General features: G+C 32.1%; 1 protein-coding gene and 1 long non-coding RNA gene across 2 annotated transcripts; one reads left to right on the forward strand and one right to left on the reverse strand.

Moving 5' to 3' along the window:
- Positions 1 to 804: 804 nt before the first annotated feature.
- Positions 805 to 19,870, forward strand: LOC139497178 (melanopsin-like). The gene is made up of 5 exons (XM_071285270.1): positions 805 to 923; positions 15,611 to 16,110; positions 16,713 to 16,888; positions 18,679 to 18,766; positions 19,454 to 19,870. The coding sequence occupies exons 2-5, from the start codon at positions 15,783 to 15,785 to the stop codon at positions 19,804 to 19,806; spliced, it is 945 nt and encodes a 314-aa protein (XP_071141371.1). The 5' UTR covers positions 805 to 923; positions 15,611 to 15,782; the 3' UTR covers positions 19,807 to 19,870.
- A 3,431-nt stretch (positions 19,871 to 23,301) lies between these two features.
- Positions 23,302 to 26,387, reverse strand: LOC139497179 (uncharacterized). Its single transcript, XR_011657707.1, has 3 exons — positions 26,275 to 26,387; positions 24,832 to 24,960; positions 23,302 to 23,423 (listed from the first exon to the last, which is right to left on the reverse strand). It is a non-coding gene; the product is annotated as an uncharacterized lncRNA (long non-coding RNA).
- Positions 26,388 to 26,778: the final 391 nt, after the last annotated feature.

A 26,778-nucleotide genomic window follows, 5' to 3' on the forward strand; every position in this document is an offset into this window, starting at 1 on the left:
CATGTAATCAAAGAGGGACGAAAGATACCAAAAGGACAGTCAAACTCATAAATCTAAAACAAACTGACAACGCCATGGCTAAAAATGAAAAAAGACAAACAGAAAAACAATAGTACACATGACACAACATAGAAAACTAAAGAATAAACAACACGAACCCCACCAAAAACTAGGGGTGATCTCAGGTGCTCAACCTTGCAAATTCTATGTAAAAAAAGGGTGGTTCTTGGAAAAATATACGATACTAAAAATATTAGTTTGCCTGTGGATATCAAATTAACTGTATGAATGCGACGGCAATCATTTATGAACAACTATTTTTAAGTGAAATGATTTGTGCCAAAAAAAACCCAAAAAACCCATTAACTCATTTCCTTATAGATTTTATAATTCTACATTTTAGAAAATACTTTATAATAAAAGTTAAAGATAGAACTGACATTTCATTATGTATGTTACAAGAATTATAATAATTATGCTTTAGAATTGTTAATTTCTCATCGCCTAAACTTGGTTGATCATATTGATTTGATGCAGAAGCTTTAAGTATGTCCAGATAAGCGCTTCAAACGCACCAACTTATAAAAGTGTCTTCATACCACTATGAATTTTGGATGTGATGTTTTATCTTTTCATTTAAGGTTTTTCTGGCCATATATAGTATTATTAAATCATATTGATAACACATACAATCTGACCTTTATTAATATCGTAAAAACGTATGCATTGCACTATGAGCTTCGTATATAATGTTGTTCTATTATCATTTTAGGTTGTTTTGGTCATATATGGTATTACAATAAATCCTATTGATTTTAACATCCATTGCACTACTTATACATGTTATATAAAATCTGTTATGAAACTTGTTTACATTTTTAATCGTAAGACGATGGATAAGGACTGTCAAGTTCAATATTTATGTAAGTACGATAATTAAAAGACTAATACATAATTCAAAATGATATTTAAGTGAACTACTTTCCTTTAAACTTCATGAGTTTGACGGTCAACATCAAAAATTTGTTGAACGATACTATGTGTCTGCGTCACCATTCACTACCGACATGTTTTCGGGGTCACAATTTTTTGATACCGGAATAGTCTGCTCTGCAAATTGATCTTGTGTCTATTCCCGATTTTCTTTTATTTTTGAGTGTAAATTGACATTGCGATAAGACGTGTCACGGTACTTGTCTATCCCAAATTTCATGTATTTGGTTTTGATGTTATATTTGTTATTTTCGTGGGATTTTGTCTGATGCTTGGTCAGTTTCTGTGTGTGTTAGTTACATTGTAGTGTTGTGTCGTTGTTCTCCTCTTATATTTTTGCGTTTCCGTCAGTTTTAGTTTGTTACCCCGATTTTGTTTGTTTGTCCATGGATAGCGGTATACTACTGTTGCCTTTATTTGACATTTTTACTGAATGTGGATCCGCATGGAAGTGATTTCTTAAGTTTTTTTTTTCTAACCTTGATTTGTATCTTTTTAATAGGTATCATAGTGAAAAGTAAAATCACAAAAATACTGAATTCCGAGGGAAAATTCAAAACGGAAAGTCCCTAATAAAATGGCAAAATCAAATGATAAAACACATCAAACGAATGGACAACAACTGTCATATTCCTAACTTGGTACAGGCATTTTCAAATGTAGAAAATGGTGGATTGAACCTGATTTTATAGCGCTTTACCACTCACTTATACGAGAGTCGCATCAATTATATTGACAATGATGCATGAACAAAATGTCACAAATAGGGGTACAAAAACAACACGGATCCCACCAAAAACTAGGGATGATTTCAGTTGCTACGGAAGGGGAAGCAGATCCTGTAGTTACGACATAAGGAACATATCCGATATCAGCTGTATAACGAATATTCTATAACGTTCAACCAATTCGTGATGGCATCCGTAATATTACCGAAGTGAACCATGTGTTTTATAAATTCTTGTTTTTCTTTAATTTTAGACATCCGGAAATGTATTTCAGTTTTGCTTGTTATAGATTTGCAAAATTTCATACCATTGGCATGCGTCATTGTTGAACATAAAAACTTCTTACCATTGACATGCTTCATTGCCGAACATAAAAACTTCATACCATTGGCATGCTTCATTGCCGAACATAAAAATTTCATACCATTGGCATGCTTCATTGCCGAACAAAAAAATTTCATACCATTGGCATGCATCATTGCGGAACATTAAAACTTCATACCATTGGCATGTATCATTGCCGAACATAAAAACCTCATACTATTGGCATGCATCATTGCCGAACATAAAAATCTCATACCATTGGCATGCTTCATTGCCGAACATAAAAAATTCATGCCATTGGCATGCATCATTGCCGAACATAAAAATTTCATACCATTGGCATGCTTCATTGCCGACCATAAAAACTCATACATCTATTCCAATCCAAAAAATTGTCTTAAATCAAATTTTCTACCATGATGTTTGACATCACAAAATGTGTGTCGTCGTTAAATTGTTGGCCTATTACTTATCACTGAAGAAAAACGGGAGATGCAATATACATGTGGCATATCATTACCATTGACATTTTTACATTGATCGTAATAAAGGTTTCAATTCGATTGAAAGCAATATGGCTGTTGAGAGAAACAAACTAAAAACAAACTTGAAAAGTTACTTGTCTGAATTTATATTTTATTTATATGTGTTTGCATGTATTACAGTCGTTTGAAATTGAGCTGTATTTTTGGCACATAGTAATTGCAATACTTGACATGAATATCAATAATGTGGTCATTTTAATAAATTTCCCGTTTACAAAAGTTTGAATTTTTCGAAAAACTAAGGATTTTCTTATCCCAGACATAGATTACCTTAGCCGTAATTGGCACAACTTTTTGGAATTTTGGATCCTCAATGCTCTTCAACTTTGTACTAGTTTGGCTTTATAAATATTTTGATATGAGCGTCACTGATGAGTCTTATGTAGACGAAACGCGCGTCTGGCGTACTGTATTATAATCCTGGTACCTTTGATAACTAATTATATAGTACTTTCTTTATTATGCCGTGATCAAGATGTTATTATAAAATAAAAAAAAGTCATCTTAAACGTGAGTGTCTCTTTATGTGTAATACCACCAAAGCAATGACGTCCCTTGTTGATGTATGTTTAGTGTAGAACAACTAATAAATCAGATCCTTCATATCATTGCAAATCAAATCGTTTTATGATTACAAACAGGTAATAGGTACTTGTTGATTTGCTGGAGATCCTGCATAATGTTCTCTCTAAACTTAACTGGATACGATTACCCTTACACCTAAATTTGATATTGGCCTAATATAAATAAGAAGATGTGGTATGATTGCGAATGAGACAACTCTCCATGTAAGTCAAAATGTATAAAAAGTTAACAATAATAGGTCAACGTACGGCATCTGTAATTTCTGCATTTTCCTGAAAACTGTATTTCTATACTTAATGTAATACTTCAAAGGGAAGATTTGCCTCCCAAATAGCCATTCAAAAGGCCTAAAGTGTCTATTGAATCAATGTTCTTCAATCTATGAAATAACATATGCAAATGATTAAAGCATTGCGAGAAATACTGACAAATCCGCAAAATCAATCGCTTTAGAAAAATTCATAAAGACCAATAGACCAACGTTATTGAGACGCTCAACCGTATGTGTTTTTTTACATAAACAGAAACACGTGTCTTCTAAACTTTGATAAATCAATTTATAAATAGGAATATGTATATCAAGGTCGGGCATTAAACCAAAAGAAATATATTGCAGTCTGCCATTGAATCCTACTACATATTAGCCTTATTTATAAATAATAGTTGTAACCAGTGTATTACATGACCAAATATGGTGTTATAAACCAGAATTGCTGTAAATAAAGGTCATGCAGTAATAAAAACAAAAATAATTATTCACATGACCAAATATGATGCTACAAACACAACAACACTTGCTCTTTATCAAGGTCATGCATGGAATAAAGTGTAATTGAAGGCTGTAAAAATATATATAAAACTGACATTTCGACCTTTAAGGTCTTACACAATTTTACATTTGTTTTATGTGGACTAAGCTCTGAGTGCTCCAAAACAGGCAATATTGGTATAGATACAGCCATGTCAATTTATTTGATATATAAACAAAAGTTTTATTTTCTGGAAACAAATGGAAAACTGTCAGAATACAAATCTGAAGGGGTTAGTCACAAATGAATTTAGCCAATAGAAAAAAGTAAAACAAGTCCCCGAAAAATACACAGAAAACTAAACATTCAGAAGAATGACTCTCAACCCCCTCAATACTCCCGAAAAATTCGGTTGACATCAGATGCTATATTGAAGAATAGGAAGTTTCTGCACTAGAATTACACCAATCATGTTGCTTAATACATCCAGTGATAGGTAGCATTCAGTGATGTCAACGAGGAAAGGAAAACGGGATTATTGCTTCAATAATTGGAATTAGCCAGTGGTAATTTGTTATAATGATATTCTGTAATGGTCAACTTAGTAACGATACTTCCGTAAAACCTTCGAAGAGATAACTTCAATTTTACCACTATAAACACGTGATTTAAAAGATCTTTGGAAGCAGCAGCGGCGCTTTCCATCTATTTTTTGCCAAGATGTTGTCTTTTTACTATTGGTTTTTGATTGTATTTATTTCGGTATCTTTTTATTTGTTTTAAAGCAAGCTTTTTGTTCCTTTAGTTTAATTCGCTATTAAGGAGTAATAACAGCATTGTTTTTCCCTATTAGTCTTTGTTATATAGGCATTTTACAAATAAATGTGGAATTCGTTTTTATTGAAATAAAGAAATACTTGGCAAGAGCAATGTTTTATTCTGTCAGGTAATACAGTGAAACTTTCAAATACAATATCATTGCATAAAAGGTAATAACCAATACCGGAAGTAAACCAATCCAATTTACACTCCCTTTTCCCTATTGACAAGCTTATGTAATCATGTCACCTCAAGTTTCCAAAATATTCTATAGAAACCCCAAATACAAAAGAAAAATGTTTTGCAACACTCAAAATATACTCATGCAGGGTTCATTTCCTATAATTGTCAAATTCAAGTGAATAAATTTTTTCGACTCTTTTTCGTAAGAAACCGGATGTAAAGTACTATGATTTAATGGTATTACACCTACATTGTAAAAAAGACATTTTTGTTGATTCAACTCAATGTGATTTTTTTTTAAATACTTGTTATTTCCAGCATAACTGTCAAGTTTTGTCATAATCAGTTCAATAGTTTGAGAAAAATTCAGTACAATTTAAGACAACATCATCAGCGATCTGAGAAAAATCGAATTCACGCTGCATCATGATAGAATATAGTGTGAACCGATAAATTCACCAATAAATGATTAAATATTCATCTCATCTGCATAAAAACAGTTCAATAGTATACAGAAGATGACCGTAAGACTATTAACACCACTAATGTACCTCTTTGTCTACATTATAAGTTACCTATTGATCCATTTAAACCTCTCATTCCCTCAATTTTTTAAACTGTAATAAATCAAAATTTTCGGGTAACTATCACGAATTTATGTAAGAAATGTGATTATAAATGTGTAATCAAAGTGTTCAAGCTGAATAAAAAAATCAAAATAAAAGTCTACTGTCTCCATGGAAGTTCCAATAAATCCTTAACTTAAGTTTACATCGTGTATCAGAGAGGGGCATACAATGATTTGTTGTTACTGCTTCAAAATACATTTCATTTACTTATTACCGTATATTTCTTTGAGAATTACTTACGAAAAAGTGTTCGTCAGAAAAAGCTCCTAAAACTTCTGAGTATGGCATGCTCTGCATACTAATATTCATGTGTGTCTACACAATTTTCCCTCAAATAGGTTTTTGAGACTCAATCCGCTCAGGATATTTCTTGTTTACATATTTCTGTGAAATAGCACGACATGTTTAAAAATGAGAGTACATACAAGGTCAAAAAAGAGGGACGAAAGATACCAAAGGGACAATCAAACTCATATATCTAAAACAAACTGACAACGCCATGGCCAAAACTGAAAAAGACAAACAAACAACAGCACACACGACACAATATAGAAAACTAAAGAATAAACAACACGAACCCCACCAAAAAACTAGAGGTGATGCATGTGCAGCTTCCCTAAATGGGAGTAAAACATGTTACTTCATTGTTTTTCTCTATTAATCTAAGTTAAATTGACATTTTTTTTAAAATTGTGCAAAATTTATCTTTGTTTTAAATAAAGAAATACTTGCAAGACAAAAGATTTATACTGTCACGTGCTAATTTAAAGACGGATTTTGTCTTAAATAGAAGTGGCCACACTTGTTATCAGTCTTAATATTTAAATATATTTAGTATTGATGATAAACCATTACATATATAAATGTTGAGAATGAACACGAATGCGGCTACTTCCATATTAGACAAAAAACATCTGAAAAGTGACGTTTTATGGCATATTTGATAGATTTTTCATGTTAAAGCTTGAATTTGACCATATCAATTCAAATCTTTAACATAAACTAAATAAATCGACTGAAATAGACACTTAAATGTTTTAAAAAGGTCACAAATATTTCATCAGATGTACTTCGAATTTTTGGTCGACATATGCCATTACCGGACGTTCTCCTTTCACATACATTTCATTGCATATAAGAAAATAACCAACAACGGAAGTAACCCAATCAAATTTTCTCCTGTTAACAAGCTTGAGAAGCCATGTCTTCTGAAGGTTCCAAAATATTTTATAAAAACACCAAATGAAAAGAGACAGGTGCTTTGAAACACACAAGATATATTTGTATGACTCAGAAATTTTGTTCTACAATGAAATGCAGGGTTAATTTCTTACAACTGTTAAATTTAAGGGAATATTTTTTTCGACCCTTTTTCGTATGAAACCAGATGTGACGTTCTATGGTTTTGTGGTATTACACCTGACGTAGACATTTTTGTTAAACAAACTAAATATATTTTTTTTAATTTGAACTACTGGTTGTTTCAAGCATAACTGTAAAGATTTGTCATTATCAGTTCAATAGTTTGAGAGGAATATAGTACAATGCAAGTCGGCATCTAGAGCGATTTGAGCAAAATTCATTAGAAAAATTCAAATCACGTAGCATCATGATAAAATATAGCGTGAATCTAAAAAATCACAAAAACAAGATCATCTCATCTGCTTAAAAACAGTTAAATAGTATACAAATAAACTCTTCATAGATACCAGGATTAAATTTTGTATTAACTCCGACGCGCGTTTCGTCTACAAAAGACTCATCAGTGACGATCGAATCCAAAAAGTTAAAAAGGCCAAAAAAAGTACGAAATTGAAGAGCATTAAGGACCAAAGATGACTCTAACATGATAAACACCACTAATATACCTCTTTGTCTTCATAATAAGGGGTCACTTTTGGTCCATTTATACCTCTCATTCCCTCAGAAGTTTAATTTTTTAGGCTAATAAATCTAAATTGTTGGGTAACTATCACACATACATGTGATAGTTAATGAGTAATCGAGGTATTCAAGCTGAATGAACTTTCCATATAAAAGTTTACTGACTCCATGGAGGCTTCAATAAGTCCTTACGTAAAACCTTAAGTTTACACCGCATTACAGAAAATGTATAATGGTTCCCTTTCTGGTATATAATTTGTTGTTACTGCTTCAAAATGAATTACATTTACTTATTACTGTAGAACTTAGGAAAACGTTTTCTTTTATAGCCAAATATTGAAAATAAGGAAAACAAGTAAGAAAAAGCTCCTCAAAACACCAAGTATGGTTAGCTATTCCTACTAATATTCATGGTAGCGTCCTTTTTCCAGGCAATTTTCCATCAAATGTGTTATTGAGACTCAATCTTTTAGAGTACATACAATCTAACTCTCTTTCATCTTGTAACAGTATTAAAACATTTGACTTTTCTACTCTTTATACAAGTATTCCACATTCCAAACTAAAAGACAAAAAAAAGACTGAAAGAGTTGGTATTACTTTGCTTCATAAAAAAGAATGGCCAACGTAGATACAAGTATCTTGTCTTAGGGAGGGATAAATCATACTTTGTAAAGAATCACTCTGATTCAAACAAAAAATTCTCTGAAACCGATATTATCAAGATGCTGGATTTCTTGATTGACAACATATTTGTAACGTTCGGAGGACGTGTTTTTCAACAGACTGTCGGCATCCCAATGGGAACAAACTGTGCCCCTCTACTTGCCGACTTGTTTCTTTATTATTATGAGGCTGACTTCATGCAGGAACTTCTTAGGAAGAAAGATAAGAAGTTAGCAATATCCTTTAACTCTACTTTCCGCTATATAGATGACGTTCTTTCACTAAACAATTCAAACTTTGGTGACTATGTGGAACGCATCTATCCCATCGAATTGGAGATAAAGGATACTACAGATACAGTTAAGTCGGCTTCATATCTTGACTTACATCTAGAAATTGACAATGAGGGTCGGTTGAAAACAAAACTTTACGACAAAAGAGATGATTTCAGCTTTCCAATTGTGAACTTTCCATTTCTAAGTAGCAACATTCCAGCAGCACCTGCATACGGGGTATATATCTCCTAATTGATACGATATTCCCGTGCTTGCATTTCCTATCATGATTTTCTTGATAGAGGGTTACTGCTAACAAGGAAGCTATTAAACCAAGAGTTCCAAATGGTGAAGTTGAAATCCCTTCCGGAGCACCTGCGATCACCCCTAGTTTTTGGTTGGGTTCGTGTTGTTTATTTTTTTAGTTTTCTATGTTGTGTCATGTGTACTATTGTTTTTCTGTTTGTCTTTTTCATTTTTAGCCATGGCGTTGTCAGTTTGTTTTAGATTTACGAGTTTGACTGTCCCTTTGGTATCTTTCGTCCCTCTTTTAAATCAGAATATTATATGTTTGCAATATTTCAGTGAAATAGCATGACATTTTTAAAAATGAGAGTATATACAAGGTCAAAGGTGCATGTGCAGTTATTTAAATATGAGTAAAACCATTATTAATTTTTTCCTATCAGTCCTTGTTAAATTGGCATTTTTTTTAAATTTGTAGAATTTATCTTTGTTTCAAATAAAGAAATACTTGGGAAGTGAAAGATTTATCCTGTCCAGTACTACAGTAAAAAAATTCATATAACATTTCATTGCATATAAGATAACCAACCCCGACAGTAAACAAATTTTGAAAGAAATTCAATACAATTCAAGACGACATTTTTTGCAAACAGTTTTGACCAAAATTTCTTCGAAAAATCTCATCTGCATAAAAATGTTATATTGTATACAAAAGATGACTTTAAGATGATAAACACCAATAATGTACCCTTTTGTCTACATCATAAGGTCTCTTATGGCCCTTTTAAACCTCTAATTTTTCTCAAAATTTAAAATTTGTAGGCTAATTAATCAAATTTGTGGGGTAACTATCACACTTTTAGATAAGAAATTTAACCATAAATGAGTAATTGATATGTTCAGGCTGAATGCACTATCTATATAAAAGTTTACTGACTCCATGAAGGTTTCAATAAGTCCATAAGAAAAAATTTAGTTTACGCCGCGTTATAGAGAGGGACATATAATGGTTCCCTTTTGGTATATAATTTGTTGTTACTGATTCGAAATACATTTCATTTACTTATTACTGTATATTTCTTAAAGACTTCTTAGGAAAATTTTTCTTTTAAAGCCCAATATTGAAAATAAGGAGAAAAAGTCAGAAAAAGCTCCTAAAAACTCTGAGTATGGCATGCTCTACCTACTAATATTCATGATAGGGCCCTTTGTCCAGGCAATTTCCCCTTAAATTTATTTTTGAGGCTAAATCCCTTAAGAATATTACATGTTTGCCATTATTCAGTGAAAGAGTACATACAAGGTGCATTTGCAGCTTCCCTAAATAGGTTAATACCATCATTAATGTTCCCTTTTAGTCTTTGGTAAATTGGCATTTAAGCCGTTTTTGTACTATTGCATATTGAAAAACACTTTGATGATTTTACTAGAGACGTCAAAAGATCTGAAAATGAATACTCGGATACTCGGTCATGATACTCGCGAGTACTCGAGTACTTGGTTAAATCTAAATCTTAAACGTCTATTGATAAGTTTAGATTTTTGGTGGGATGCGGTATATTTTTCTTACCTTTCATAAGCCTAATTATAATATTATGACATCCCTTGGCATCTTAACGAAAGACAAACGTATTATTGCAGAACTCAAAATGTATTATTACTAAAATGTTTAAAAGTTAAAAGTTTTCAGTAGAGTTAAAAGGTTTGACAACGGTGTTTGTCCTTCAACGACTCAATGTATTGCTTCAGGAATAGAAGTTACTAGTTTCAAAAGATATTTTGCAGACCACACAATCGTGGCATTTCTATAATATGAGTCTAAAGTAGTATGAAGGAAGATATGCATATACAAAAATGTATATATAGTATAAATTCAAAGAGAACATGGATTACCCATGTTTTTCAGGTTTCCTCTTTAGTAAGTGTCGTTGAGTTGTCTGTGTATGCCCTTTATGGAATTTGAAACCAGATAAATGACTTGAGACTTTGTAAATGTCCTTTAAAACAACGTTGTATTACTGGGTCTCAAAATGTTTAACGAACACTCTTCCGAATTATTGCCCTCTAGTTTATGCAATAAAAACTGTACTGGTACCATTTTTCCAATTAAGAAAAAAAAATATCGACATTGACGACAAGTCACAGTATGAGCCCATGTTAAGTTCATCTGTACTCAGATAAAAGGTTCACACAACATTATCGATTATGAAACAATGTGTGTAAACAAGAGACTTCTGAGAAAAAAAAACAACAATCGGACGCAAGTGACATCCAGCCGATGTTGTTTTAAAAGAATTATCGTATACGTTTTAACCTTATAAGTAAATGTTTAAAAATCGGTTATGAAACATTTTCACCTAAAATAAACATGTGCTAATAAAAGACGATTACAACAGGTATAAATTCTGTGGCATCTGATTCTTCAATATCAGATCAAACAAGATGCAAATAAACATAAGGTAATTTAACTTATTTATGAAACTGGTTATCCTTTTTGTTTTTAAATTCAATATCAACATCTTTTTTATAGACAAACGTAAACATATACGGTTTTCGATGCTCTGTATGAAGGCCTTTTTTTACGTGTATGAGCTTAAACGTTTAATTTCATGTGTTTTGTTAGTCAAGTAATCGGTTTATTTATTAATCTTTTTTTTAAATTTTGTTTTAGTGTATACTTCGTTTTTTTTTTAAACTATCCAAACGTTTTGGCACGAAAGTCCCTGTTGCAGATTAGTCTAGGTAATTTATCGCACGTATTAATTTTGCGTCTAGATGAAAGACCTTTACAAGTTTAAAATGACCATCTAAGTATTTGGTTACCTTGAGCAATTGTAAATTTGCCAGAAATGTCTACTATTCATCTAGTCGAAAGACATGTACAAGTTAAAAAATAACTTTTTAATTATTTGTTTACCTTATGCAATTTTACATGTTTCGGTTATTGTTTTGTTTGTGCAATATTATATGCGTCGGTCATGTTTATTCTTCTGCTAGTCGAAAGACATGTACAATTTAACAAATGACGTTTTAATTGTTGCAGGACCTTGTGTAATGTTACATGTGACTGTCATGTGCATCTAATAAGCAAAAAGACCTGTACAGGTCAAATAAAAAGCTATCTTATTGTTTGGTTACCTCAAGGAAAGTTAAACAAACGATTTGTTTTAACATTTACGCCGTCGTTACAAAAATCTTAACATTTTCTTTTGTCACAAAGTAGGATCTCGTGGTCACCTTATCAATTGGACGTCGACTGATTTATTTCTTAAAATATGGATATTGTTGTAGCAATCGTTCTTTCGTAAACATTTTTTGTAATTTAATATAAGACTTGCAGAAAAGCCTTAAAGAAATGATTTTTAACATTTCAGATTTTAGTCATTTTGTTTACGAAACTTCACAAAAAATATTATTCTACAGATTTATACTATGAAAATAACACTATTAAAATTTGATGCGTCCTGAGCTATTCTCTAGATACATTAGAGAAACTAGTTTGAGGGAGTTGTAAGTTTCTTCCAATATCATAAAGTTGTCAACGAAGAATTATCCGGCATATCTCCTTTGTGAAGGCGGTATGGGAAACTAATAAAATACAAATAACCGATATCGCTGCGTCTTTGTAATCAGTGTGTCAATTAAGACTGTATAAATACCTAAAAAATGAAGCACTATTTGACAAAAAAAAACTAAATTTAATAGTTTACTTCACATACGATTATCTTCGTCTGAGAGAGGAGAACTAAAGTGTCTTAGAAATTTCTATCTTTTTCAACGAAAATTTTTAGAAAGGTATGTTATATATCCAGTCAAATCGGAAGAACTGGTTACTGAGTTGTATTTGGATGTTACTTATTGCTAGCTAAATGATATTGTCTTTGCTCATTGTTGAAGGCCGTATGGTAAAGTTGCTTGCATCCACGTCAATTGAACTCTAGTGAATTGTTGTCTCATTTTAAATGCCAATGATACAACATCACCTTATTTTCATAATGTCCTGTGAACATCAAAAGGAGATTATGTGATGAAATTTTGTAAAATCTTTAAAATTTTTAACTTCAACTGTTCCAAAAGTGGGATTACCATACCTTCTTCATCCTTTGTTGAAAATAATTACTTTACTAAATGTCTATTGCATCATAAAGGAAAAGAGGAAACGGGCAATTAAGGCTATTTTTCTGGTCAAAATATTAGTGCAAATTAAAAAGTAACTATACTGTGGATGTTTTTCAATTTGCCCTTACAATACAAAGTTAAAAAGTGTTAAGAAAATAAAAAAAAAAAAAAAAAAAAATTCGCATTTGATGAATCATCATGGAAATTATCCATAACGAAATTTTTATATATTTTGTAAAATACTAGATGTTGTTTCGTTTTAGATAAACTTTAAAAAATATTTTGCATTTCCAAAGTATTTGCACTACTAAGAAACAATTTGAAAATTGGTGAGATTATGTAAAAAGTTTCTGTAAATTTATTTGGTTGTCTCTTGGTTTCCACAAAGGGCAAATGGGTAGAAAACTGCATACAGTTCGCAACTCTCTTTATTTGAACGAAAAGGGACATATTTAAACGTAGTTATGACGTCAAATAATATCAAATCTTGTGTAATTTATTTGCATTTTTTTCTGATTTTTGATAGTTAAAAACTTCATTACGCAGGAAATTATAAGACATAAGGTCACTTAAAAAATATCCGATGACAAAAAAAAAAAAATAAAAATAAATAAAAATAGTCGAATTAATTCACTGAAAATAAAAGTAGATTTTTTAATTCCAGCAGTGTATAAAACTTGGCATTAACTAGTATATAGTCAATATATTATGTCCCACTTAAAACTTAAAACGTAACATTTTTCTATAACGCATCATGCCATGAATAGAGCGTGTTTTTTTATATGAGGTGTTATAAATGCTCCCTCATTATATCTTTTATGTCAAATTATCAAATAATTGACACAGGGCTATCGGCAAGCAATATCTAATCAAAGAGACAGGAAATTTACAAACGGTATTATTAGAACCCCACCTTATAAAAGATAGTGACGCTAAGTCGGAATTCACGTGTTATTTCACCAGGTTCACATTATTACATAATATGACTAACAATTGTGATGACAAATTTCGTAAACTGTAATTTAATTACCTTAGCCGTATTTGGCACAACGTTTTGGAATTTTGGATCCTCTATGCTCTTCAACTTTGTATTGTTTGGCTTTATAACTATTTTAATATGAGTGTCACTGACAAGTCTTGTGTAGACGAAACGCGCGTCTGACGTGCTAAATTATAATCTAGGTACTTTTGATAACTATTTACACCACTGGGTCGATGCCACTGCTCGTGGGCGTTTCGTCCCCGAGGGTATCACCAGCCCAGTAGTCAGCACTTCGGTGTTGACATGAATATCAATTATGTGATCATTTTCATAAATTTCCTGATACAAAACTTTGAATTTTTCGAAAAACTAAGAATTTTCTTGTCCCAGGAATAGATTACCTTAGCCGTATTTGGCACAACATTTTGGAATTTTGGATCCTCTATGCTCTTCAACTTTGTACTGTTTGGCTTTATAACTATTTTGATATGAGCGTCACTGATGAGTCTTGTGTAGACGAAACGCGCGTCTGGCGTACTAAATTATAATCCTGGTACTTTTGATAAATATTTACATCACTGGGTCGATGCCACTGCTGGTGGGCGTTTCGTCCCCGAGGGTATCACCAGCACAGTAGTCAGCACTTCGGTGTTGACATGAATATCAATTATGTGATCATTTTTATAAATTTCCTGATACAAAACTTTGAATTTTTCGAAAAACTAAGGATTTTCTTGTCCCAGGAATAGATTACCTTAGCCGTATTTGGCACAACTTTTTGGAATTTCGGATCCTTTATGCTCTTCAACTTTGTATTGTTTGGCTTTATAACTATTTTGATATGAGCGTCACTGATGAGTCTTGTGTAGACGAAGTACCAGGATTATAGCTTAATACGCCAGACGCGCGTTTTGTCTACATAAGACTCATCAGTGACGCTCATATCAAAACATTTACAAAGCCAAACAAGTACAAAGTTGAAGAGCATTGAGGTAAAATAGTTATCAAAGGTACCAGGATTATAATTTATTACGCCAGACGAGCGTTTTAAACCTTTGTTTAAACATATTTCCGTTTTAAGTTAGTTAAAAATAGTTTGCAGATAGGTATCAAAATGTAGCACAACCATGTCTGGTATAATTCTTCCAGGTTTTAGGATACGAGAAACTGTGTATACTTTTGTCATTACCATATCGGACTAAATAACCGTATGATTGACAAGATAGTTTTTGACACTGAATTACAGCTACGTTAGTCCCTGCTTGTTTTGGTACTTTAGGTTTTATAGATTTCACGTTGTTTTTTTCAACCGGGAAGTCATCAAGATGGCTACATGTAAAGAATTGATATTCTCAATTTAAAATCGATGGTGATCTCTTATCTAAGAGAACAAAACAATAATGTACATATATGAATTTGTGTTTTTTATACATAATAATCATATTAATATCATTTTTTTATTTTTTTGCGAAGTTTCCCTTTAATTGTTAGATTGCTTTAAAATTGTGGTTTTGAAATTTAAAGCACATATGTATCACAAAAATAAATTGAACAGTTATTTTTTATGAAGTAAAGCGTTTCTGAAAATCATTATTCCAAAACACATGTGATGCCCACAGAAATACTGTCAATTGTTTTTTTTAGATGTGGCAATATTTATCTATCCGGACACTTGTATTGTTCTGAGTTCCAGCCGAGAAGTCTTTACTTTTACCATAAAATATCGCGTGTTTAGCTGAAATGTAGCAAATACCAGTGGTCAAGTATCCGATTTGATCCGATTGATTGCCGTTTTGACATTTTTTAAGTAGTTAAATTAAAAGTACTGCAATATTGTATTAAAACGTCAAACAGGGTTCCTGATAGTTTTTGTTCAATTTCAGCTCGTCAGGGATTGTCAACACACTTTTGACAACAGTAAACACTACTAGGTTCAATACTAGTAATGAAAGATCTACAGACGAGGATTTATCTGAGTCAACACAGCAAGTTGTTGGGATTGTTATATGTGTCCTTTCCGTCCTCGGTGTAGCTGCTAACATCACAGTTCTTAAAATGGTCTTAACAAACAGACACCAACTCAATTCCTCTACTGTTTTTATTCCCGCATTGGCCGTTATTGGATTTATCGTATCTGCATTCTTTCTTCCTTTACATGCGGCTGCAGCTTTCAAGAAGAATCTTACCTTTGACCAAAGTGAATGCATGTTTTATAAGTTCGTCTTTAACTTAACAGGATTATTGTTCAGTACTCTGTTAACCGTAATGGTAGTTCAGACATACAGACTGATCGTTTCCGTTCATTCCGCGAAAGCAGGATTTGACAAAGAGCGCGTTGTTCTAGTGTTGGCAGGTTGCATCCTAGTTTGTGTAATTGTTGCAGGTTAGTTTAATTTTTAGACAAAACAAATTGATGTTTCATATAAGTTTTTGAAACAAACTCTGATAAAATAATTGAGGGGGCGGTTCAAAAACTATAAGTCAACAGACATACAATAACGTAACAATACGAAAAGAAAAAGAAAAAGGCAAACAACTGTAAAAAAAAATACCATCACTAATATACATACCTGAGCATTTTGCCCCCTATGCCTCCTAAAAAGGGAGTGTCTTGAATTTGTTCTGAAGGTGATAAGTATATTTTGAAATGAAATCGTTGTGTTGCTTATGACTTTGTCAAGTTAAACTCCTACGATAACACTCTTTCTGTAATATCATAAACGAAAAACTGCTAAATAGTACGGAAGCCCTGGAGTGCCCAAGTTACAAATTGTTGTAATTTTTTTTTTTGCGTGGCACTCCAGGGCTTCCGTAAAATAGAAATACAAAATACATGGAGCAAAGTCGAAAAAATACTACTAACTCCTAATGAACTAAATTTGAATTCTTGATACTTTTCATTGTACCAAACCTCAAGTAAATCTTAGACCAATATACAGCATATAAAATTATTATATAACATAAATCCTTACTTGGTATTTGTAGCTTTACCATTTGTTGGAATGGCTGACTATGCACCATACAGACGGCCTATATTATGCCATATAAGATGGATACCATTTGAGTATGCTAATATAGCATATTTTACAAGTCTAGCAATAGTATTCTTTGTACTCCCAACAATCTTGATTTCAACATTATACGCTTTTATATATTTCAAGGTAAGAATTTCAGTTGTTATTGTTTGTTTATTAACACTTCTAAAATTAACTTTTCAAAACTGTAACAGCGTCTTTTTTAATGGTAGATCGTATCAATATAATTCTTTATATTATTTTGACTTCAAAATGAGAGGCGAAAGATACCAAAGGGACATAACGCATAAGTCGAAAAAAGACTACACCATGGCAAAAAAAAAAAGAAAAAAAAAGACGAACAACAGTATACAAAACACAACATAGAAAACAAAAGTCAAAAGACAAACAACAATATAAAAAACACAACATAGAAAACAAAAGTCAAAAGACAAACAACAGTATAAAAAACACAACATAAACAAACTAAAGACGTGAACCACGTGTTTAACAAGCGTAGAAATATTTCCGAACACTATTTTGTTTTTAGTGTAAAAGACATCAAGACATTGGGTACATTAGTATATGGGGACATTTAAAGTGTTCTTATTAACCATTTATTAATTTTTCAGGGAGATCTCGTGTGTCATTGTCGTTGTTTGTAAAATACTTTTCGGATAAATGTTACTGTCATACATTGTAGTAATAAAATGTTTTAAAATTTGAATAAGTAAAGCACCAAAACATAGGTTAAGTACCATCGACTCGGACTTTAATTCAAATTCGTATATTTATGGTCTTGTCATCTCATTCTAATTTCGAAATCTTTTCTGTCGTAGTATATAAAAGTTATCTTAACTAAAGTTCTGACAATTGAAATCTAAAAATAGTTATACGGTACTGTAGAAGAGCATCAGATTTCATTCTGAAATTTATTTACCCGTTATGATTCATTCGAAAGAAATCTGTACGTTAAAACAAGGTGAAAATACCGATTCATTGAGTTAAGCCAATTGCAACTGATTTGTATAATTTGGTTCCATGTTGTTTGATCATACCACTGTCCCATGTTAGGGGAGGTTTAACATGTTTAACACCCCCATATTCTTTATGTGCCTGTCCCAAGTCAGGAGCATGTAGTTTCGTGATGGTTGTTGGTTCATGTGTGTTATATTTGGTAAATTATTTTGTTATCTATAAATTAGGCCGGCCATACGGTGGCCTAGTATTACTTATTTGAACTCTGGTAGATAGTTGTCTCATTGGCCATCCATCATACCACATCAACTTATTTTCATATCAAATATTGCCTTTTATGAAAACATCATAGGCTTTCGAAAATCGATGATGTAATAAAGCAGTGGCGTCATATCCCCGCACACTTGTCTTACAACTACATTTACTAGTTAAAAATATCGATATTTCCCTTTCAAAACCAAATATGAATATTGCACATAAAAATAATTCCCATTTATCTGGGGTTAACAATAGTGTACCATGTTTACGAAAGGATACGTTTCTACATCAATTGCCAGGTAACTGTAACTGGACCTCGACATATAGGAATGAAAAGGAGAGAAAATATCAAGATACAATAAAAACATTTGTCGACAAAAGACAGACCACACAGAGTTTACAGGAAGATGACGTGCAGGCATGACATTTCACAAAGCGGCATCCTAAACATCGAGCAACACAAACTTCACCACAAAAAGGGTTGATTATGGATATCTGGAAGGATAACAAGTTCCTGTTGTACTGAAGGCACCCGTAACAAAATTCTTGTTAATTCAAGCTTCGACAGAATGACCAATATTATTACTTACAGCCCTAGTACGAGCTTTTTCAATGTTAACAGGTAACACCGGTAAGAAATCTTTCGTATCATTTGTTGCAGTAATATATCTTTCAGTTTTATTTATTAATTCATTTTTCAGACTAAAAAATCTTCCCTGAATTCTCTTTCTTCAACAAGAGGTAAACATCGGCATATAATCATGCTAAAGACATTCCTTGTCATCACAGGTACTGGTTATTATATTTTTGTATACTTTTTTATTCAAAACTCGCTCGTAAAAGTATAAAGTGCACACGTAATGTTCTACTTGCAGTTCAGATCAATCTAATGTCAGGTTAATTATGAATCCACATAAAATCCAAGTATTTAGCACGTGTTTCGAGAAATTACCATTGTAGATCCATTAGTAAATATTTTTTTTGTCTTTAATGGTCACTTTGATAAAAACATGATATTAAAAGGTTGAAATGAAAAATGTCTGGTTAACATTTTTACGAAAGTTTTAAACTTAAAATTTTGAAAGTGTGCCTATCTTTAGTTAAAAATTTACGGTATAATTATCAGATATCTTATTGTTGTAAATTTCTGTACTGTTCATACATTTTGCTTGCAGTCAATCGAGTACTGTTTAGTAGCTTTTCAGAAAATTCAGTATGTTGCTGTGCTGGATAGGTTAATAAATCTTCTAAACAGTTTGAACACCCTGTCCTTAACTATATATTTGATAGATTTTCATTTGTAGTTCTGAAAACGACTGAAATTAGCCGTTTAAGTATGAACATATGTGTTTTCTTTATGTACTGCAAATATAATATTGACTTAAGATATGCAAGATAATAATATCTTGAACTAAGTAGGTTGTATTTAATAGCAAGACGATTAAATGAAAACAAAATGTATTTTATTTATTTCAGTTGCCTACATACTGACTTGGTCTCCCTTTGTGGTATGCATTGCTTTGGATTTAAGTGGAATTGATTACCATTCGTATTCCCATTTTATTTATCTTGTATGTACAATGGTAGCAAAAGTGTCTCTCACTTGGATTCCTGTCATATTTGTTATTCGTCACAGCCATTATAAGAAGGAATTAGATTCTCTTACCCATAATGTAATTGAAAAAGTTGGACAGCTAACCATGTCATCAGCGGAGTACAATTTAGATAGTACAGATAGAGCTGTTGATGTGGAAATTGCAGTAGAAATGGATTTGATACCTTCCAAACCAGTGCTTATATCGTACAGGACATCAGATGATGCTTTGTAAATGATAATAAATGTGTCAATATTGTTCAGATACCATAGCGCTGTCGTAAAACTATTCTATCCTTCACTGTTTACTTTCTTGTTTTATATGTTGTTCAAATTCATAAAAGAAATTGACCGCATGTTGTTTATAATAGTGACGTGTACTTCAGACCCAAATGTTTGAGACAATTTACATTATTTGTTTTGACCTGACAAGGAAAAATCGTCGTTTCGTCTACAAAAGACTCATCAGTGACGCTCGAATTCAAAAAAGTTAAAAAGGCAAAAAAAAGTACGAAGTTGAAGAGCATTTAGGACCACAATTCCTAAAAGTTTTGCCAAATCCATGTCCCAAATAAAGGATACAAATACCTTGTTATAAATATTCCGTATCAATTTCACAAATAATACATGATGGCCTTGAAGTATAGAAAATTAAAATCACAAAAATACTGAACTCTGAGGAAAATTCAAAACGGAAAGTCCTTAATCAAATGGCAAAATAAAAAGCTGAAACACATTAAACGAATGGATAACAGCTGTCATATTCTCAGCTTGGTACAGGCATTCTTTTCTGCAGAAAATGGTGGATTGAACCTGATTTTAAAGCTAGTTAAACCACTCACTTGTATGGCAGTCGCATTAAATTCCATTATATTAACAACGAAGCGCGAACAAAACATACAGACATAATAGGTAAAAAAGACCAAAACAGTGGTATAGCAGTCGAGATTGTGTTATAATCCTAATCACTATAAAACAAACAGATATGTACCAAAGATGCACAAAAATTAATATATAAAATTAACTGATTAATGAACCTCATTCATTGCTTTTTTATTATACGAATTTATTTATCTAGATTTTGTCGAATGAAGTTGTTGATAATCTTTATTGGTCTGTTTTTGTCTTTGTATTTTTTAAATCTCAACTATTTAGTCCATGTTTGGTAATATCATTTGGTGTCGGTCGGTATTTATACATCCCGCGATTGTGTTATAGTGCTATGATAATTGTTTGTTATCTTGTTCACATTATCGCGTATCTGCAGCCTTGTCTATAGAGTGTGATCGTGACATTTGTTTTTTTTTTCTCTTTTGACAAAGTGACATTTGGTTTTTTTTCTCTTTTGACAAAGTGGCTTGATTTATATTAAGATCATTATAACACACTATTTATAGATGTTCCCACATGTTTGACATTCTTAACTATTATTTATGTTTTGTTTTGCTCACATATTGTCGTCAATATAATGTAGTTGTATCAGACTGTTATACAAATGAGCTAGCTTTTTGTTTATCTCACTTAATGAAATGAATGTACTTAATGTTTTCAATTCGTTTGATCTTTTTGAGCTCTTGATGTCACCACTTGTTAAACATGTTAACGAACTTTAAGTGTTGTTTTTTCATTTGAATTCGGTATTTTTGTTTTTTTAACATTTAATCTGATTTATCTGATCGAATTGATTAATTTGTTGAATTTAACTATGATCGAGATTGGATAAATCAGATAATCCACGAGTAATTATTTACTACTCTTCCCTTCCCTCTGAATCTCCCTCAAATTAAATTTGACCGCTATCTAAGTGTAGTTATACTGGTAAAATTCCCAAGCGTACTTATCTGGAAACCAGTGGTTAAACAAAAGAAACTACCTATACATATTTGATATCTCCATAAAAGAGGCGTGGTTAGTGAAACAGCAGCACATACAAAGTGCCAGAAATAACAACTATAAAAAAGTGACTTCGACGCACAAAATAGTTTCTTTAGTTAAATAAAGAGATACCAAGGGGACAATGTCAAATATCTGAGTCCTTCTGTATTGATTATGAATTGTTTTGAAAGATAAAAGTTCATAATTTCAAACGACATCTTTAAAGATAACGATTTTAATCAAGAAAAGTAGTCCGCAAATCAAATTAATCAGATTATAATAAAATTGAGAATGGAAATGGGGAATGTGTCAAAGAGACAACAACCCGACCAAATAAAAAACAACAGCAGAAGGTCACCAACAGGTCTTCAATGTAGCGAGAAATTCCCGCACCCGGAGGCGTCCTTCAACTGGCCCCTAAACAAATATATATAATAATACTAGTTCAGTGATAATGAACGCCATACTAATTTCCAAATTGTACACAAGAAACTAAAATTAAAATAATACAAGACTAACAAAGGCCAGAGGCTCCTGACTTGGGACAGGCGCAAAATGCGGCGGGGTTAAACATGTTTGTGAGATCTCAACCCTCCCCTTATACCTCTAACCAATGTAGAAAAGTAAACGCATATAAGAATGTGTTTTGCAAAAATGTAGAAATTATGTCCTTATGTCTGTCTGTCTTTATTCTTTAAATCATTTTTTTAGCAGCACTGTTTATAAGTAGTGCTGTCATGGCTATGGTTGCATTTATATCTGAACTGGTTATGTGTCCTTGTTTTAAAGAAGATTTAACAAAGCAAAGGGAACATTTCAGTTTAAAAAACCCAGGTACATTTTGTAATAAAAAAGCAATGCTTTCATCTTCCTTTTCTGTTAGGTAAAATTAAAGAAGATCTGAAATCTAGAATTGATACTATACATTTATAGAAGAGCATTTAGTTAAGGAACACAATACGATAAAAGTATTGAAAGGTTATGACACTCTTTTTCGAGATATATATTATATTATAAAAAATTGCAGGAAAAGGCTGACTCGACTTTAAACTACTAATAAGTATAACATTATTTATCAGCCTTAACATAACAGATTAAATTATAATCACGTCTTTTCGTCAGTGCCTTATCTCTTTTGGTGAAACATAATTTTCGTCACGTGCAATAACTATCTAATTCATTACATGGGTCATAAACTCTGACTTTAATAATATGAGAATTATAATAGAAATAGGACTACTATGTGTCCATTTGACGTGGCTCTGTACTTATACGTCCCGTCATTATGTTATTGTGCGATGGTTAAATTTTTGTATTCTTGTCTTATTATATTGGTTTGTTCACATATCGTTGTCAGACAATATAATGGAATTGTATTTGTTTGCCACACAAGTGAGAATTTAATCTACCTATAAAACCAGGTTTAATCCATTATTTTCTCCATAGAAAATGTCTGAACCAAGTCAGAAATATGACAGTTGCTGTCCATTCGTTTGATGTGTTTGAGCTTTAGATTTTGACATTTGATTAAGACTGTTAGAGAATTAATTTTCTCGAAGTTTGGTATTTTTTTTTTTATTTGACTTTTTATTTGCCAACAAGACATGTACCATGAACGTATGATGAAAATAACATTATTTTTTTTTAAATATAGTTATCTTTCTTTACCAATCAGTCATAAAGAGATACCTCAGTTCTGTGATAATAAACGACCATCCGGTCACAAAGTTCGGTGACCCTTCAGTTCTATTCCAGTCTGTTGCTTCTAGTAAATATTAATTGGTATATATTTATATGTATGTTATTGACACCAAACGAAGTATGGTAACATGGGGGGATGTAGCAAAACGATACGTAGAATATTAGATATTTATTTGCCAAGACCAAATAAACATTTGCAATTTCCATCTACACAGTGAGCCTGGTGACGGTCCCTACATTTAACTCTTGTGGAACAATCTGAGGCACTGGAACATGCTTAAAAGAGAAAAACAAAACGATGTGGTTAGGTTAAGTTATTTGTTTAAAGATAGAGGCACTGATACATGTTAAAACAATAATACTAAACGATGCATTTAGGTTAAGTCACTTGTTTAACGATAAAATTAAAGGGCCTTTCATTAAACCTGTAACTACTTATCAACTAGGAAATTTAAGTTTTTTTTTATATATTTGAATTATATACAATATGCAATATACAAGTTGATAGTAATTGGACGGCCGAATAACAATATAATTATTCTACAAAATATCTGTAACTGAGTTGTGAAGGACCTAATTCCATGCTTGTATGACTGATTGATTTATTTGTGGCTATTTTACGTTAGTGACAATAGAAATTAAGTGCAAGACCGGTCCGTCATGATAATTGGTAGGAAATTGGCACTGTGTTGTACAATAAGAAACCGCGGGTAAAAATATATCGATTAAGGACAGAACAAATTCCTTCAAAACTCAACCAATATGTAATCTACTGATCTATCAAAGAGTTATAGTAACGTTTTTAGAAACGCAATTAGAGGGTGGCACTTACATAAAATGTACCCTTTATGGTGTAGCGAATGTAACGTCCCCATTCCTACCGGACGTGTCTATGTATTTATACATCCACAAAAGCCATGAACTTTTTCACTGTCGGACGGTGGACGGTAACGGATGACAACATTTTCATTCAACAGTCAACCCTTGGAAATTTCTTTTCATAAGTATACTTTATATCTACACATGACGAACATAGTCCTGAACATGCATGAAATATTTGCTACTGGACGTTAGGCAACCAATAATCATGAGGAACAATCATGAAAAGTAGAGACGCCTAGTTAATTTAATATAGATTTTGTATTTCATTGACCTTAACCATTACATTTCTAAACTTCCTTAGACCAAGCTGTACTTTTTGAGAAAAGTTCTATCAAGTTGAATATAATTTAAGTTTGGGTGATACACAAAATTCAAGCTTAACATGATTGACCATCATTTAAGCAGATACAATGAAGCTTATTTGACAAACACGGAAATGGTTTATTTTCTTTTGATTTGTTAAAAACCATATAATTTTTCAAATACTATTAGATACTGTTTACATCGAATTAGAATCTTATCTGATAGATTTTTTTTTAATTAAAGAGATGTACTAATAATATCAAGACATTTCGATACGTTTTAATTAAAAAAAAAAGAAGATGTGGTATGAATGTCGATGAGACACAAGAGACCAAATGACACAGAAATTAACAACTATAGACCATGAGCAAAGTTCATACGGCATAGTCAGCTGTAAAAGGCCCCAAAATGGCAATGTAAAACAATTCAAACGATAAACTAACGGCCTAATTTAAAAAAAAAATGAATTCCTGTCTAAAAAAACGAATTCAAAACTTACTGTTTCCAGACTGGCCGTTTGCGTCACATGTACACACGTGGTTATGACAAGCGATGTGGGAAACGTTTGTATCACAGTTCTCAAACATGCAGTCAGATGATTGTTTACATGGCTCAGCAACAGCAACAGCTACAAAATATTATGTAACAATGAGTAATAATTCTTATTATATTTGTATATCTACTTCATAGTCGAATCCAGGTGAGGAAGTGGGTGTGTAACACCCCCTTTTAGTAGGAATCATTTGGTTGATTATAAAGGGAATCACTGAAGCATGCCTGGAGTGGCCCCCTCTTAGGGCAGTCAGTGCACACCCCACTTTATAAAATTTCTGGATCCCCCATTGTTCTTATACTCGAATGTGATAAGTGAGGCAGAATTTTATTGTTTGCACTTCTATAGAACATGTTGCCGAAACTACTTTCATTACTACCTAGAACTGATTCTGACAGTTCTACTTAGAACAGTTCTAGGGTAGAACTGTTCTAGGTAGAACTGTTCTATGACAGGTTAGAACAGTTCTATGACATTTCTCCTGACAGTTCTAATGAGAGGTTAGAAGTGATCTCCACTGTACATAATTTTATATTTAAACATTGTCAATTTTATGGGCGATATATAGGAATAAATTCCTTTGGTTTTAAGAAAGTTGAAATGTTTATGAAAGTAAGAAATAAAATTATACAGATTAAATAGTTTTTTCTAGTTGTTATTTAAATATAAACTTAGCCAGTCATAGTTTTTTTTTAAGTTGTGAAGTAATCGGTCAATTTGTCCATCAAAAAACACTAGTAAAATATTTTTCAAATCCTATAATGAAATGACAGTTGAAAGGAAGCATAAATAAAGATGCAATTTGCTTGTGGTTCCGTTTCTTGAAGTTTAATACATCTATACTGACAAAAAGCAAGAAGGAAGATATCTGGGACGAAAATATTCTATCTATTAGTTCCAGATAATATCGATTAGCAATATAACAATATTGATTTTTTTGGATGTAATAACAAAGCAACAAGGAGAAAACAATATTGACACACCACTATGCGGACAATTTAATATTATATATTTCCATTTTAATTAAATTTATCGCATGCACACAACAATCCTTGGACGTAAATGGGCTTGTTCCGTTAAGGACCGGAACACGTTTGATTTTTATTCTCTCATTCGCATATATTTTTTCTTTCCATGTGTTTATCCTGTCTGAGCTTCCCTGGTACTATCTATTTTAAGAAAATGCTTCTGTACGAATAAACTCATCATAGATACCAGGACTAAATTTTGTATATACGCCAGACGCGCGTTTCGTCTACAAAAGACTCATCAGTGACGCTCGAATCCAAAAAAGTTAAAAAGGCCAAATAAAGTACAAAGTTGAAGAGATTTAATACCATACGTGTTTGTTTTCTATGGAAAGCAATTGAAAACTAATTTAATACTTGCCTACTACTACTGCAAAAACTATCAGCAATTTCATTTTGGGGAATTCTTGTTTATCACCAGTAAAGAGTGACCACTAGAAAATATGCTGTATATTTATACATGATACATATTTCTTATTTCTATAAATAGAAATATAGAATGATAAGGCATGGTCGGTGTGAAATTTGGACATGAATTTCTAATTCATCTGTGACCCAACTTTCATAACAATACGCAACGGTTGTTTACTACTAAACGAGGCTAGCTAGTAAAACTACACCTGATCAACATAGATTTCTTAAAATTGTTTAACTTCGTATATACCATAAAGTTTTCCATATATTCTGTTTTCTGCTTTTAATTATAACAAGATAAGAAAGGGATCTTGCAAGCTTCATAAGTTCATATTCTTATATTGCACTGTTACGCCACTGTTCAAGTTTAGGGAAAGGGTTTGTCACAAGCAAACTAGTTTAACTTCACCACTTGTCACAAGTCGGTAGCCTGGCTGACATTTAGTGGTTG

This window comes from Mytilus edulis, chromosome 12 (genome assembly GCF_963676685.1).
Source record: "Mytilus edulis chromosome 12, xbMytEdul2.2, whole genome shotgun sequence".
In the NCBI taxonomy this organism is placed as follows: Eukaryota; Metazoa; Mollusca; class Bivalvia; order Mytilida; family Mytilidae; genus Mytilus; species Mytilus edulis.